General features: G+C 38.0%; 1 protein-coding gene across 1 annotated transcript in view; it reads right to left on the reverse strand.

Moving 5' to 3' along the window:
* dgkq (diacylglycerol kinase theta) overlaps positions 1–17,082 on the reverse strand; it is a 71,914-nt gene that overhangs the window by 18,737 nt on the left and 36,095 nt on the right. The window contains exons 4-13 of the mRNA XM_087282018.1: positions 14,470–14,555; positions 14,148–14,273; positions 10,544–10,694; positions 9,524–9,598; positions 7,224–7,324; positions 5,817–6,031; positions 3,854–3,944; positions 3,601–3,655; positions 3,103–3,164; positions 1,578–1,728 (exon numbers count right to left, since the gene is read on the reverse strand). Of these exons, the coding sequence (XP_087138144.1) occupies positions 1,578–1,728; positions 3,103–3,164; positions 3,601–3,655; positions 3,854–3,944; positions 5,817–6,031; positions 7,224–7,324; positions 9,524–9,598; positions 10,544–10,694; positions 14,148–14,273; positions 14,470–14,555 (1,113 nt within the window). The remainder of the gene's footprint in view (positions 1–1,577; positions 1,729–3,102; positions 3,165–3,600; positions 3,656–3,853; positions 3,945–5,816; positions 6,032–7,223; positions 7,325–9,523; positions 9,599–10,543; positions 10,695–14,147; positions 14,274–14,469; positions 14,556–17,082) is intronic.

Here is a 17,082-nt window from a genome sequence, read left to right on the forward strand (position 1 = left end):
GATATTTAATTGCATCTTTCAAATCTTACATTTCTGACAAATACAGGAAAATTAAGGCATATTTTGGGAAAAATTCCAGTCTGATATCACCAGCACATTGTTTCTTGATAATTTATTACCCTATTAATATCATTACCCTAGTAATATTAGAGTGGAAAATAGTCATTTTTAATGTCTTTGTTGACTTTAATTCATGATGTAAAGCTTTAAATAGGAAAATTATCAAAACTTTTTCAAATTTTTGGAATTAAATGCTAACGGTCTAATCCGATTCAATTCATTATGCTAAGCTAAGCTAAAAGTGACCGCGCCAGAAGAAAATTGTCTAAATGTATTTAAAAAATGGTTAAAATACACTCTTTAAATGTAGAAAACTTGTAAGATAACTCTACAAAGGGTGGAGTGTTCTTTTAATATTAAGCATAAGCCCAGGTGGATAGTTTGCAAAGGGTGTGAATAATTTTGCACATGCCACTTTTTGTTCAAATGCAAATATAAAAGCTGCAAAATATATATTTTCCACAATCGAACCTCTTCTACATCAACCTAATGTCTTTTGGGAGAAGCCTGGGTCAAAAAAAAAAGACCTGCTGGTGCAATGTATGTACTGTACAGTATGTGTGTGTGTGTGTGTGTGTGTGTACTGTATGTATATATGCACTATATAATCACATTACTATTTTATTCATTATGCAATGTGCAGTGCATATAACTAGTGTTAACTCCAGCAGCGCCTCCATCATCTGCTGTAATCCTCACACAGTGACTGATGGCAGATTTACAGGCCAGCATTGTTAAAGCACATCTTCACAGAAAGATTATCATAATCCTAAGAGTTACACTCACCATATTTGTTTTTACAGAGTTTAACTCATTCTCTGCCAGCATGTCTGTCTGTTTTTTAAGTTGACAGCCATAGTGGCTCAGTGGTTAGCACTGTGGCCTCACAGCAAGAAGTTCGCTGGTTTGAGTCCCGGCTTGGTCAGTTGGTGTTTCTGTGTGGAGTTTGCATGTTCTCCCTGTGTTGGCGTGGGTTTCCTCCAGAAGTCCAAAGGCATGCGCTATAGGTGAATTGGGTAAGCTAAATTGTCCGTAGTGTATGAGTGTGTGTATGTGTGTATATAGATGTTTCTCAGAGATGGCTTGCGGCTGGAAGGGCATCCGCTGTGTAAAACATATGCTGGATAAGTTGGCGGTTCATTCCGCTGTGGCGACCCCTGATTAATAAAGGGACTAAGCCGAAAAGAAAATGAATGAAACTGGGCGTACTGTATGAGTGTATAAATGTGCGAGTGTATGGGTGTATGGAAGGGCATTGGCTGTGTAAAACATATGTCAGAGTAGTTGGCGGTTCATTCCGCTGTGATAAATCAGAGACTAAGCCAACGGAAAATGAATGAATGGATATTGCACTTGTCTGTGACATGTATACTGCTTATATTATTATCTTGATAACCATTATTTTTCCATATATTGTGCAGCCCTCATTGAACATAAAACAATTAAAAATACCAACATAAATTCTGTATCATCATACAGAAATAGATTTTTCGCAGCCCTCATCACAGGAGACTCACTTTTGAGGGCGAGGTGTTCGCTCAGCAGATGTGTGTATTCCTCTATGCTGAGATCAGCTGGAAATCCTCCCAGAAGCAGACTGACCTGCACCACACGGTTCCTCACCTCCTCCAGGTAAAACCGCGTCTGATTCATCTGCCGCAGAGAGGTCTAAAACACACACGCACGCACGCACACACACACAAACACACACACATTTGTTTTTGTGAAAACACACACACACACAAACACACTCAGACAGACACACAAACACACAAACAAACACACACACACAAACACACACAAATGCACACACACACACAAACAAACACACACACAAACAAACAAACACACACACACACACACACACACACACAAACACACACAATAACACACACAATAACACACACACACACACACAAACACACACACACAAACACACACAAACAAACAAACACACACACACACACAATAACACACACACACACACACACACACACACAAACACACACACACACACACACACACACACACAAACACACACACACAAACAAACACACACACACATGCAAACAAACACGCACACACACACACAGAAACAAACACACACACAAACACACACAAACAAACACACACACACATGCAAACAAACACGCACACAAAAACACACACAAACACAAACAAACACACACAAACACACAAAAACAAACACACACACACACACTCACACACACACACAAACACACACACACAAACACACACACAAACACACACACACAAACACACACAAACAAACAAACACACACACACACACACAATAACACACACACACACACACACACACACACACACAAACACACACACACACACACACACACACACACACACAAACACACACACACAAACAAACACACACACACATGCAAACAAACACGCACACACACACACAGAAACAAACACACACACAAACACACACAAACAAACACACACACACATGCAAACAAACACGCACACAAAAACACACACAAACACAAACAAACACACACAAACACACAAAAACAAACACACACACACACACTCACACACACACACAAACACACACACACAAACACACACACAAACAAACACACACATTAAAAATCCCTTTAAAAATAACTAAATGTGTTCCTTTTTAAGGTGAAAGTGTGTTATGTTATTTTCAAGAAGGATTTAGCGTTAATTTAGAAGAAACACTCTTCTCTCCATGTGCACCAGACACTTCCTTACGCTCCATATAACAAGGACTCAATAAGAAAACAAATGTTCACTTGTAAATGCACAAATCATATTGCACTACTTAAAAAAATAAGATGTTAGGATCTGTATGTCAAGGATATCAGTCTGTGTTTTTCAAAAAAGGGGAGGAGCTATGATATGCCCCGCCCTCTCTTCATGTCTCAGTTGAGATTTCATCAAACATCAAATTAATAAATGTACATGTTAAAGCACTTCACAGGACGTTTAAGAGTCGTGTTTGATTATCAGAACGGCTTTCGACACACATACCTTCCGTATCTCCTGCAGTTTATCCAGTAAAAGCTCCTGACCACTGAGTATCTGCCGCTGGACTGAAGACGACGGCAAACACAAAGGAACATCAGGAAACACAGATTTCTATTTGTACCAGTCTTGTCAAATTTAAAAATACATATTTTAAAAATGGGTCCCTCTTTATGTCCCCTTGAGTGGCCATAATTACTTTGTACGTACATCAGATAATAAGTACAATGTACTGCCTGTGTTTAAATACAGTAGTATTGCACATTTATATTTATACAGATCCGCTTTCACAACATACTGACATAAATTGAGGGAAATTTTGAACAAAATATTTAATGACTATAATTTCATATGAAATAATGATTTTTAAATTAAATATATGCAGCTTATAGCAGTGCTGTTTAACTTAATAAACATAAACATCCGGGTTACGCTGATTAATGATGGAACATTATTACACGCATATTTCCAACATTACTTTAATATATATAATACAGAACTTGCCTTGTTTGCTGCTCATGAACACTTCTACCAGGTTAAAGTCATCAGGATTTTCATTCTATTGACATGTGCAAAAACAATACGGATTAACATGACCAATCTGTGTCCAAAAGGACCAACAATACATCGAAATTGTAAAAATGTAAAAAATCATAAATCTGATTATTTCTAAGTGTAACAGTGCACATTTCTATGTATTTTACAACATTATCCAAGCAAAAATAATTGTTGACTAAGCTGAATGAATGACCCTTACCTGTTTTCCCAGCTGTGCGAGCGCTTCTGTAATGACAGAGTTCACTGTGCTGCCTCTGCCCGCAGTGACGGAGATATAGGAGACTCCAACCCTAAACACACACAACAAGAAACAGAACTTTCCTCATTACATTCATCCTTTAAAAGCATGAAGCTTCAAGAAACTTTTGATTAACCTCTGTTCAAATTCAACACTGAACTTTACTGTGGTCAAATATTATATAAAGGACATTAGTGTCCAGTTGTAGTGCGAGTAGAGTTAATCGCTCCACACAAAAGACTCAATCAGGTTCAGAGCCACACTCACAAAACAAATCCCAGAATTCTGGAAAATCTTTCAAAACTTGTTTTGGTTAGTTTTGGTTTAAGTCACCTGTTACTGTGTTTTTGTGTGGCCAAATGGCCAAATGAAAACAAAACAATACAAAACAACACAAATCACACTGTACCCAGAATTTTGGAAAATCTTTTGAAACTGTTAAAAGTTTCAGTTTAAGTCACCTCATACCTGCCAACATTTGGTTCATAAAATCAGAGAGAAGGCGGAGGGGGTTGGCTGAACTGAAGAGCAGGGGGATTGTTGGGAGGGATTCTGTGAGTTTGCAGGTAAAGGAAAACAAAACAAAACAAAAAACAAATCCCAGAATTCTGAAAAATCTTTTCAAACTGTTCAAAGTTTTGGTTTAAGTCACCTGATACTGTGTTTTCATGTGGACAAATGGCCAAACGAAACAAAACAAAACAACCACACTGAAAAGAAAAGAAATTCTTTTGAAACTGTTCAAAGGCCATACAGCAAACAAATAAAAAATAAACATGAAACTAAAATGAGGAGAAAATAAACTAAAGAAAAACAAAACAAAATCAGTTTTTTTTTGTTTCAGTTTCAGTCACCTGATACTGTGTTTTCGTGTGGACAAGTGGCCAAACAAAACAAAACGAAAATGAAAGCTAAACTAAACTAAACTAAATTAACAAAAACAAAAGACAAAAACAAAACCCAGAATTTAGGAAAATCTATCGAAACTCTTTCAAAAAGTTTCAGTTTAGGTTACCTGATACTGTTTTAATGTGGACAAATGGCCAAACGAAAACAAAAAAACAAAACAGAAACAAAATAAAACAAAACAAAAAACAAAACAACCACACTATACCCAGAATCTTAGAAAATCTTTTGAAACTATTCAAAGGTCAAACAGCAAACAAAACAAAAGAAAAGAAAACCAAAAACGAAACAAAACTAAATGAAAACAAAACAATCACACTGTACCCAGAATTTTGGAAAATCTTTTGAAATTAGTTAAAGGCCAAACAGGAAATTAAATGAAAACAAAAACGAAATGAAACAAAACAAAAAAAACTTTAAAAAAAAAAACTAAACTATGCCCAGAGTTTTGATGAATCTTTTGAAACTCTTCAAAGTTTTGGTTTCAGTCACCCAAAAATACAGAATCTGTGTAAATTTGTCTCCATGGCAACGGCCAAACAATAGCAGTTCTATGTGTGTGTGTTGATGTCTTTCATATACACCTGCCCTGTTTTACACCATAAAACCATTACTGTCTGCTTTGAGGCTGATGCGTGCTCTGTTTGGAGAATTAAGTGCCATAAAACCTTTAGAGAAGTCAACTCTCCACTCTGGGACTCTTTACGACGTGTTGGCTTTACAATTTATAAAGTTTAAATGTAAAATTAATTGTCCATTCTGGTCTGCTTATTTATATGCCGCTAACTTTGTCTTCTAAACAGAGGTGTGTCAGAACTTAAACTTCAAGATATGGAGGTCTCAGATTGATCTGTATGTAAATATATGATATATTTAGCTCTTGAAAGTCTACTAACTGCAGGATTGGAATACTGTCAGAATGAGAATACAAATTAATTTATTAGAGCAAGATGTTTTGCGATGCAGGTCTGTGTTTTTATACTTGTAAGATGTGATATAGTGCATTATTATCACTCACTTGAGCAAGCCGGGGTAAATCTTCACCACCTCTGTGTCTCTGGGTTTGGCTCTGAGCAGCCAGGAATCAGACGCAGCGTCTTTAAAGACAGATTTGTTGTCCGGTGTGCCGTTACGGTTGATAATGTCCTCGGTGAACAGACCCTGCTGGCCGTAACTCTGCAGCTCGTAATCCTGGGCTTCATCTGGGATGTAAAAGGCTCTGAGTGCAGACTCCTGCAGCAGATATACAGAGTTCATCAAACATTCCCTATACACTTACACACTCAGAGTTTAGTGTCCTGGAGCGCTAATGTTTTTTTATCTAACCTATAATTCAAAGCATTTCCATGGCAATGATTAACAGTTGCTAAATTAGTGAAATAAATCAGCAAATGAACAAATAGTGTCTGAAATGAGCACAGCTGCATTCACAATTAGAAGGTGGAGTAAATATCTTCATTGGAGAATATTAAGTGCACAATGCAAAACAAATAATTTTACTCCCCTTCTGCTTTATAATGTGTAGCCCCTGCCCTTCTGCTTAACAATTGATAGCTCCTCCTCTTCTGTTTAACGCCTGATAGCTCCTCCCCAAAAGCTTATCACCAGATAGCTCCTCCCCCTTCTACTTAGCAGCCGATAGCTCCTCCTCCTTCTACTTACTCCCCTGACAGCTACTCCTTCTTCTAATTAGCACCCAGATAGCTCCTCCCCTTCTGATTAACACACAGTGGCTCCTCCCCTTTTGCTTAACACCCGGTAGCTCCTCCTCCTTCTAATTAGCACCTGATAGCCTGTCGCCTTCTGCTTAGAACCCATTATCTCCTCCCCTTCATCTTATCACCTAATAGCTCCTCCCGCTCAGCTTAGCACCAGATAGCTCCTCCCCTTCTACTTAGCACCCAATAGCTCCTCTCCTTTATCTTGGCACCAGACAGCTTCTCCCCTTCTACTTAGCACCCAGACACTCCTCCCCTTCTTTTTAGAGCGCAATAGCTCCTCCCCTTCATCTTAGCACCAGACAGCTTCTCCCCTTCTACTTAGCACCCAGACACTCCTCCCCTTCTTTTTAGAGCGCAATAGCTCCTCCCCTTCATCTTAGCACCAGACAGCTTCTCCCCTTCTACTTAGCACCCAGTAACTCCTCCCCTTCTTTTTAGAGCGCAATAGCTCCTCTCCTTCATCTTAGCACCAGATAGTTACTCCTCTTCAGCTTAGCACACAATAACTCCTCCCCTTCTACTTAGCACCGGATAGCTCCACCCCCTTTTACCTAGCCCCCGATTGCTCCTCCCCTTTTAGGAATTTCAATTGCATTTATTCTTTTTTGAATTTTCAAGTAAATCCATGCAGAAGCATGTGATTTGGGACGCCACTATGATCTTTATATTGACAGATGAAAGCTGAGCATGAGTAAACCTCTCACCACCACTTCCTCATTCTTGATGATTCGAGGGATGGAAACCAAACGGAATAGATTCCTCTTGGCTGCATCGTCACCATCGAAAACCTTCAGCGTCTGTTTACCTGTAGAGCAGAGACAGTGGTGTTCACACTGAAAATCCCTCTCAGATATGATGTCACTATCAGTTATGATGTCACTGCAGTCAGAGATGATGTCACTCTCAGGCATGATGTCACTTTCAGACATGACGTCACCCTCAGGGTTGATATTATGTCACTGTCAGATATGATGTCACTGAGATGTGATGTCACTCTCAGACATGCTGTCACTATCAGTTATGATGTCAATGTCAGACATGATGTCACTCTCAGACTTAGGCGAAATGTGGCGCAAGGCGCAATAGTCTTTCGCTAGTTTCAGCTTGGCGCAAGAGTTGTTTTGAGGCGTTGCACTACGCTGTTTAAATGGCAAATACATTAGCTCTCATATGTGCGCCCATAGGTGTTCTGGTTTAAAAAAAAAGAAAGGCGTTCTGAGGCGCACGGCTGGCTATTTTGAGAAACTAAAATAGATTTTTCAATAGACCAAAACAAACCCGGTCTAAACTCCACCTCGCTTACACACTGCTTAATAGCCTACACACAAGATGTAGAGCAATACCCAAATATCTTTACATATGAAAAATAATTAAAATATTAAGGATATATTTATGTCTTCTTCATCTCGGGAGGCTTTTTCAGTTCATTCATAACAATTTGCTTTTGTAGAATGTCATTATTATTAGCAGTATTATTTATTATATCCATATTTATGTTAGTTTTGTTAAAAACAAGCTTAGATTTGCCCACCTGCAGGTTTTAGACCATATGGGGCACAGCATGTGTTTTAGGATATAACTCAGGTTTTTGAGCACACTTCATTATTATTGTTCATTTATTGGTTTGCTGGAAATTAGAACTGAATTTAGAAATAGTTTTGAAACGAATATTTGCGCTTAACAAACGCAATTAATTATTTATAGACTAATTGATGTCTGTGTAAAGGTTTCCCTATCCAAGAGCGAAAGTGAAAGTAGATCCATTATCTCTCATTCTCACGCAGTAGATGCTCTGTTTAACAGTTTTCTGTTAACTGTTAACTGTTTGCTTGTGAAATGCTCAGTTTTTCTACTTAGACTTACTTTACGTCCTGTAAATAGCGAATGCGCTTATGGCGCGACGCAGCTGGCTCTTAAAGGGAATGGCAAATTCTCAAAACACACCTATAACTCATTAAGAAAATAAACTCAACCCTTTTAGACCATATGCCATGGCGCAAAGCGGATTTTCCCGTCCTTAAATTAGCAAAAATGCATTCTGACACGTCCTGAAAGCGTTTGCGCCCTGCGTTTTGCGCTCTGCGCATGGACCGTCAAAATAGAGCCCATGATGTCACTTTCGGGTATGACGTCATTCTCAGACGTGATGTCACTCTCAGACATGATGTCACTGTTGGGTATGATGTCATTCTCAGACGTGATGTCACTTTCAGACATGATGTCACTTGGGTATGATATCATTCTCAGACGTGATGTCACTCTTGTGTATGATGTCACTCTTGGGTATGACGTCACTTTCGGGGAATATTTCATTCTCAGACGTGATGTCACTCTCAGACATGATGTCACTCTAGTAAATGATGTCACTCTCGGGTATGATGTCATTCTCAGACGTGATGTCACTCTCAGACATGATGTCACTCTTGGGTATGATATCATTCTCAGACGTGATGTCACTCTCAGACATGATGTCACTCTCAGACATGATGTCACTCTTCTAAATGATGTCACTCTCGGGTATGATGTCATTCTCAGACGTGATGTCACTCTTGAGTATGATGTCATTCTCAGACGTGATGTCACTCTCAGACATGATGTCACTCTTGGGTATGATATCATTCTCAGACGTGATGTCACTCTCAGACATGATGTCACTCTTGGGTATGATGTCACTCTCGGGTATGATGTCATTCTCAGACGTGATGTCATTCTCAGGTATGATGTCATTTTCAGACATGATGTCACTCTATGTTGTTACTCTCAGATATGATGACACTGTCAGACATGATGCCACTCAGACATGACATCACTCTGAATATGATGTCACTCTCAAACATGATGTCACTGTCAGAAGTGATGTCACTGTCAACTATGATCACATTTAGATATGATGTCACTCTCAGATATAATGTCACTGTCAGAGATGATGTCACGGTCAGAGATGATGTCACTGTCAGACATATGTGACAGTCAGAGCTGATGTCGGAGTGCTGCAGGTGTGTACCTGTGTCAGGTGAGCTGCTGGACTGAGCGTCTCTCGCCGTCACTGGACTCTGAGTGTCCACATCATCCAGGTTATCTGGAAAACACACTTCTCCATGAGCGCACACACAGCATCTTTTATCTTACATGCAGAGCTTTAATTAAATGAATTGATTAATTGTGCTTTCTCCCAAAAGTCTCATTTTGAATGCATACAGATGCAATTGTAGAAATATGAATAAACACAGAGCTGAATTACTGTGCTCAGTCATATTGGAGAAATGTCCTGGGTTGAGCAGGAGTTCAGTGGTGAATACTGGAGAAACTATTGATGGAGCTTTGAGTTTGTACAGCACAAATCACACTTCCTAATGCATTTACAATGTAAATCTCTGGTGGACATTAAACACCGCATTCCTGAAGAAGTGAGTGAGTGAGTGAGTGAGTGAGTGAGTGAGTGAGTGAGTGAGTGAGTGAATGAATGAATGAATGAGTGAGTGAGTGAGTGAGTGAGTGAATGAATGAGTGAGTGAGTGAGTGAGTGAGTGAGTGAATGAATGAATGAATGAGTGAGTGAGTGAATGAGTGAGTGAGTGAGTGAGTGAATGAATGAGTGAGTGAGTGAGTGAGTGAGTGAATGAATGAATGAATGAGTGAGTGAGTGAGTGAGTGAGTGAGTGAATGAATGAATGAATGAATGAATGAATGAATGACCTAAAATAAAAATGAATCCATTACTTCACTTTTGCAGCTGAAAAGTAATTTCATTTCAGTAAACAAGTTCACCAGACCCAGCACTGCCCTCAGAGCTAAAATGAAGTGCACTACTGTAAACAGAGTTTCTGCTTGTTCAGCACTTGTCGGATGAGTAAAATGATTATTTAATACAACAACAGACGCTCTTCACAGAAGCCAGAACATTCCTCCTCATCCTCCAGTGCTGTTTCTCAGTGAAACTAATGCATAAACTAATGTTAACAAGCACAACTTTGGGCGTTAATAATGGGCTAGTAAAATGTAATAAATGTAGTGTGTGACGCACCCATGTCAGAGTGCTGGGAGCTCTCGGAGATTCGGTAGCAGTGCATTTTGCTGAAGTTTCTGGAGCAGATGCGCACGCAGCCGGGCTGGAGAATCATGTTGCGCAGCCGGCCGAAAACACACTCTGATGAGACGCAGCACGATGCATGAGCCTGCGCACAGAGAAACACACCTTCAGTGCATTCACATTCACATTCACTCATTTAACAGATGATTTTATCCAAAGAGGCTTTACAAGTCAGGATAAAAGAAGCACGGTATAAGGTCCAGTGTATAAATGCTTTGACACGTTATTTTATTTTATTTATATTTTATTGTATTTTTAATTAATTTATTTTAGTTTATTATTATTTTTATTTTATTATACATTTTATTTTATATTTACTTATTTTATATTATATTTATTTATATATTTTATTCTATTATGTATTTATTTGTCTTTTATTTTATATTTATTTCATTTTATATTTATTGATTGATTTATGTTTTATTATGTATTTATTTAAGTGTTTTTTGTTTTATTTTATATTTTACCTTATTTAAATAATTTAATATGGATTTATGTTATATTTTATTATGCATTTAAGTGTTTTATTTTTTATTTTATTTTATATTTTATTAAATATTCATGTGTTTTATTTTTTGTTTTATATATATATATATATATATATATATATATATATATATATATATATATATATATATAAAAATGTAAATATTTATGTATTTGATTTTATTTTAGTTTTATTTTTTTTATTTTTTATGTGTTCTATTTTATTTTTAGTTTTATTTTATATTTATTTTACTTTATATTTATTCATTTATGTTACATTTAATTTTATTATGTATTTATTTATGTGTTTTATTTATTTTATTTTATATTTTATCTTATTTAATTTATATAAAAATGTTATTATGTATTTATTTATGTGTTTTTTGTTTTATTTATTTATTTTTTATTTGTTTCATATTTTATTATGTATTTATTTATGGGTTTTATTTTATTTTTTATTTTTATTGTTTTTTTATTAACTCAGTGCATTAACTAATGTTAACAAGCACAACTCTGGATTTAATAATGCATCAGTAAATGTTGAATAATGATTAATAAATACTGTTCAAGTATTGCTTATTTTTAGTTCATGTTAGTAAACACTTTAACTAATATTAAACCACTTGAGGGAGAATCAGTGACGAGTAAATATTCATATTTTGGGCGAACTGTCCCTTTAAAAGCCTTTTAAAGCTGAGATTATGGAAAGTGGCTTTACATTTCTGATATACACTAAAGCTGTTTGGCCAATCACAGCACAGCACAGCAGGAGCTCAGCTGGCCAATCAGAACAGTAGGAAAGCAGGGCTTGTGGAAGCAGAAGTCAATTAAAGGCAGAAATAGAGCTGCTGTAATATTATTGCAGAGAGCCTTTCAGATGGAGAGCCTGCAGCGTGTCCTGGAAAAACCTCCAGTGCTTCCATCACACTGAAACACTGATGATGCTGCTGTTCAGAGGGACACCGTGATGCTGTTTATGACCCCGAGCTAAATAAAACATCATGCACAAACAGCAGAGAGATGCTCAGCTGAAATCAATGGTGCTCACACATCACACACACACACACACACACGCACACCACACACACACGCACACACACACACACACACACACACACACACACACACACACACACACACACACACACACACACACACACACACACACACACACACACACACACACACACACACACACACACACACACACACACACACACACACACACACACACACACACACACACACACAGCTGACCATAAGACAGCCGAATCAAAACTCGAAAGAGACTCATGGTAATACAAGTAGTGCAAAGTGATGATTTTGAGCAATTTGTGGCTAATTTTAATTAATTTGATTAACAAAATAAATGCATTTAATGGCAGAAATGATCAGAAGTTCTTCTTTTTTCTCTGCATAATTATATGCACTGAGATGTACATATATATGGGGGTAATGTAGAACCTTTTAAACACTGTCTTTATTGATTTTACATCCAAAAATATATATATAATAAAATAAAATATATAAAAAATAGAACAATAAAACAAAAATTTATCACAAAAAAATAAAATTTTCACAAAAAATAAAAAAAATAAATGAATAAATACATATTTTTTATATATTGGGCCTAAATCCTATACACAGAAGATCTCGCAACTCAAGCTACAATTAGAGGGATACAAAATTAGCTTTAGCTCTACTATAAAAGATCAATTTAACTTTTGAAAATCATATATCCCACGTCACAAAAACTGCCTTCTTTCATCTGAGAAATATCGCTAAATTACGAGGTATGCTCTCCATCTCAGATGCAGAAAAGCTAGTCCATGCTTTTATGAGCTCTAGGCTGGATTACTGTAATGCTCTGTTTGCTGGCTGCCCAGCATCCTCTATTAATAAACTTCAGCCAGTACAAAATGCAGCAGCCAGAGTTCTTAAAGCTCTAGAAAACATGATCATATCACCCCAATGTTCTCCTCCTTACACTGGCTGCCTGTTAAGTTTCATATTGAATTTAAAATATTACTTCTCACCTATAAAGCTCTAAATAATCGAGCTCCTGTTTATCTAACCAACCTTCTGTCTCGCTACAATCCAACTCGCTCTTTAAGATCTCAAAACTCAGGGCTTCTGGTAGTACCTAGAATAGCAAAGTCTACTAAAGGAGGTCGAGCCTTCTCATTTATGGCTCCTAAACTCTGGAATAGCCTTCCTGATATTGTCCAAGGCTCAGACACACTCTCTCAGTTCAACACTAGATTAAAGACCTATCTGTTTAGTAAAGCGAACACTCAATGCATCACTTAGCAGGTTTCCACACAAGTTTCTGCATCTTGTTTATATACACTATGAACAGCAGCTACGCTAATTATTCTCTTTATTCTCCATTTCCACCTGGGGAAACTCATCCCGAGGTTTTCAGATTATGCTGAGTCACTAATAGGATCCAAGACCAGCGACGAGATGATCCCATGGTTTCCATATCCGGGACCAGGCCGTACCCTGAGCAGCTGCTGTGGTGGTCATGGAGGAGTGGAGAGCATGAGACTGATTCCAGTGATGCTCCAGGGACAGACGAGTCTTTGCTGAGGCCAGCTTCCAGCCTCCGCCACTGAGACTGCAGCTCTGCACAAGACGTTTGGCCAGTGGAGAAATTAAAATGGTCGTGCCCAACTGAGTCTGGCTTCTCTCAAGGTTTTTTTTCTTCACTTTCACCAATCCCTCACTGCTGTCGCCACCAGATTGCATGGTTCGGGATCTGTAGAGCTGCGCATTAATGGATTTGCTCTTCAGTGTTTGGACTCTCAGTAGTGATTATAAAATCACACTGAACTGAGCTAAACTGAACTGAACTTAAACACTGAAAACCTGAACTACTCTGATCCAAATCCCTATGAACTTCTATGTGAAGCTGCTTTGACACAATCAACATTGTAAAAGCGCTGTACAAATAAAGCTGAATTGAATTGAATATCTCATTGACCCCTGACAGAATAATGTGTTGTGTGTGTGTGTGTGTGTTGCATGAGGATCTGCTGTAAACACTCACAGTAATGCCGCACCATTCGCATCTGATGCCCGCCAGAACGTCTGAGGAGCTGCAGACGCGGTGGCAGAGCTCACAGCGGGCACCGGACCCCATGTTGCCCTCCCGCCAGTGGTGCTGGTATGTGTCCTGCAGAGGAAAACCGCAGTGCAATCAGTACCGTGCGACAAAAAAAAACGTACATCACGGCCTTCCTAAGAATTGTCAGTCACTAAAAAGCCCCCCTCCCGCCAATTTGAGTTTGAGACCCCCTGCTCTACAAACATGAGATGTTTTGTTAATGTACTTGGATTATTTCCTGTACTCTGTGTACATGCACACTTACAATGTCTTGTCCTCCATCCTGATGGCAGATCCTGCAGTCGCTGACGCTGAACGGAGCGCAGTCGCTGTGGACGTGCAGCTCACACACTGAAAACACAACAGAAATACATCACAAACATCTTTACAAGGGTGTACATGCACACAGACTTTACTGTTTCAGTCAGCAGCCCAAGGAGGAGGCGTTGAAGATGAACACTGGATGACTCTTGAACGCTTTCAACATCAACAGCCTGAGGTATCAAGACATCTGTGCTGCCCATTACATTACAAACCACAGGAGAGGGACAATTCCCCAGCAGGATAGCGCTCCTGCTCATACTTCAGCCTCCACATCAAAGCTCCTGAAAGCAAAGAAGGTCAAGCTGCTCCGGGATTGGCCAGCCCAGTCACCAGATATGAACATTATTGAGCATGTCTGGGGTAAGATGAAGGAGGAGGCTTCCACAGACTCTTGATGAGCTCTGGGAGTCCTGCTAAAGCTTTCTTCTTCATTCCAGATGACTTTATTAATCAGTGATGTGAGTCATGTCAGAGATGTATGGATGCAGTCCTCCAAGCTCATGATGGAGTCAGACACAATATTCATTCTGTCTCCACTGCAGCAGGACTTTATATTCTATACTGGACATTATTTCTGTTCAGTGATGAGACTTTAGTCTGAGCAGAGTCAGACCGCACTGTCCTCATCAAATCAGTCATAATCAAGGCATGATCATATATATTGGTGCTCAAATAAGCAAAATCTAGAGGCGCTTACCTTTCATAGAGACACTTCTGACACCAAATCATCAACTAGAAGACCAGTCATTATTTACTGTTCCTAAAACTTGGATAGGGAACACCTGGGGCCTGTTTCAGTAAGGAGGTTCAAACAACTCGCAGTTTAAACTTGAACTCTGAGTTGATTTACCGAGAGATTAAAAACTCTGAGTTTTCAGTTTCAGAATAGCTGATCTGAGTTGGGTCAATCAACTTTGAGTAGAGCAACTCAGAGTTAAGCGCGCGCACCGCGACTATAAAAAGGCATTATCAATAGAGCCCAGATATTACGAGTGACCATGGCAACATCGTAAAAAAGAGATCAGCATTTCTTTCTCCGGCTGAACTTAATGTGATCATGCAACATTATAGCAAATATGAGTGTTTATATTTAAAAAGAAGCAACCATCAGTGAAACAGAGACAGTTAGCCTGGGAAAACAGCTGCTCAAGTTAATGCGTAATTTTACATTTAAAGTATTTAAATATTTAACTATAATAAAGTAAGTAATGTAATGTGTGATGTTTATACATTTTTTCTAAACTTTTTTACACGTTTATCAGTTTTAATAGATTTAACAGTGCACTTGTGTCTGCCTTTTTATTGATCAAGTGATAGAGGTTCAAACAACTCGCAGTTTAATCTGCAACAAGAATCAGTCCAAGGCACTCGAGTAAAGTGAAAAAATTAAAAAGCCTTTATTCACATGGCTAAATCTCTAAAAACCTACGCGTCACTGTTACCCTGATGAAGGCAGACTTCTGCCGAAACGCGTAGGTTTTTAGAGATTTAGCCATGTGAATAAAGGCTTTTTCATTTTTTCACTTTACTCGAGTGCCTTGGACTGATTCTTGTTGCAGATTTGATGAATCCCTTACCCAAAGAGCACCGACCATACATTTGAGCTTACCCCAGAGCGCTTTTTGTTTGCTTTTTCTGGAACTCGCAGTTTAAACTTGAACTCTGAGTTGATTTACAGAGAGATTAAAAACTCAGTTTCAGAATAGCAGATCTGAGTTAGGTCAATCAACTTTGAGTAGAGCAACTCAGAGTTAAGCACACACACCGCGACTATAAAAAGGCATTATCAATGGAGCGCAGATATTACGAGTGACTATGGCAACATCTTAAAAAAAGAGATCAGCATTTCTTTCTCCAGCTGAACTTGATGTGATCATGCAACATTATAGCAAATATGAGTGTATATATTTAAGAAGAAGCAACCATCAGTGAAACTTTATCTTATATGTTTGGTGATTGTTTGTACTGTGTTGATGGATGGGATGTCTGTCTGTTTTTATGTTCTGCAGAGCAGGAACCTGCTGAAAAACAGCATTCATGCTGAGTCAGGCCCGATTATCTTTTAATCTTTTCCTGTTTAAAAAATTATAAATAAAATAAATAAATAAAAACAGAGACAGTTAGCGTGGGAAAACAGCTGCTCAAGTTAATGCGTAATTTTACATTTAAAGTATTTAAATATTTAACTATAATAAAGTAAGTAATGTAATGTGTGATGTTTATACATTTTTTCTAAACTTTTTTACACGTTTATCAGTTTTAATAGATTTAACAGTGCATTTGTGTCTGCCTTTTTATTGATCAAGTGATAGAGTTTGATATAACATTTAGAAGGTAACCGGTACTAAAAATTATTTTTAGAAAGAATAATAATCCCATTAATCTAGTTACAGGACATGTCGAAGGTCAATAAATTTAAGGTAATTGTTGTAATTATTAACTAAAATGTAGGCAATATCTATGTTTGCATCCAAATATATTACATAAATAATGTGCAAAACTGGAATATTGTATAAAAGATGTGAATAAAGCAGCGTTTCCATCCAACGAGTCA

The sequence above is a fragment of the Danio rerio genome, chromosome 14, assembly GCF_052040795.2.
Source record: "Danio rerio strain M-AB ecotype USA chromosome 14, GRCz13ab, whole genome shotgun sequence".
NCBI classification, from domain to species: domain Eukaryota; kingdom Metazoa; phylum Chordata; class Actinopteri; order Cypriniformes; family Danionidae; genus Danio; species Danio rerio.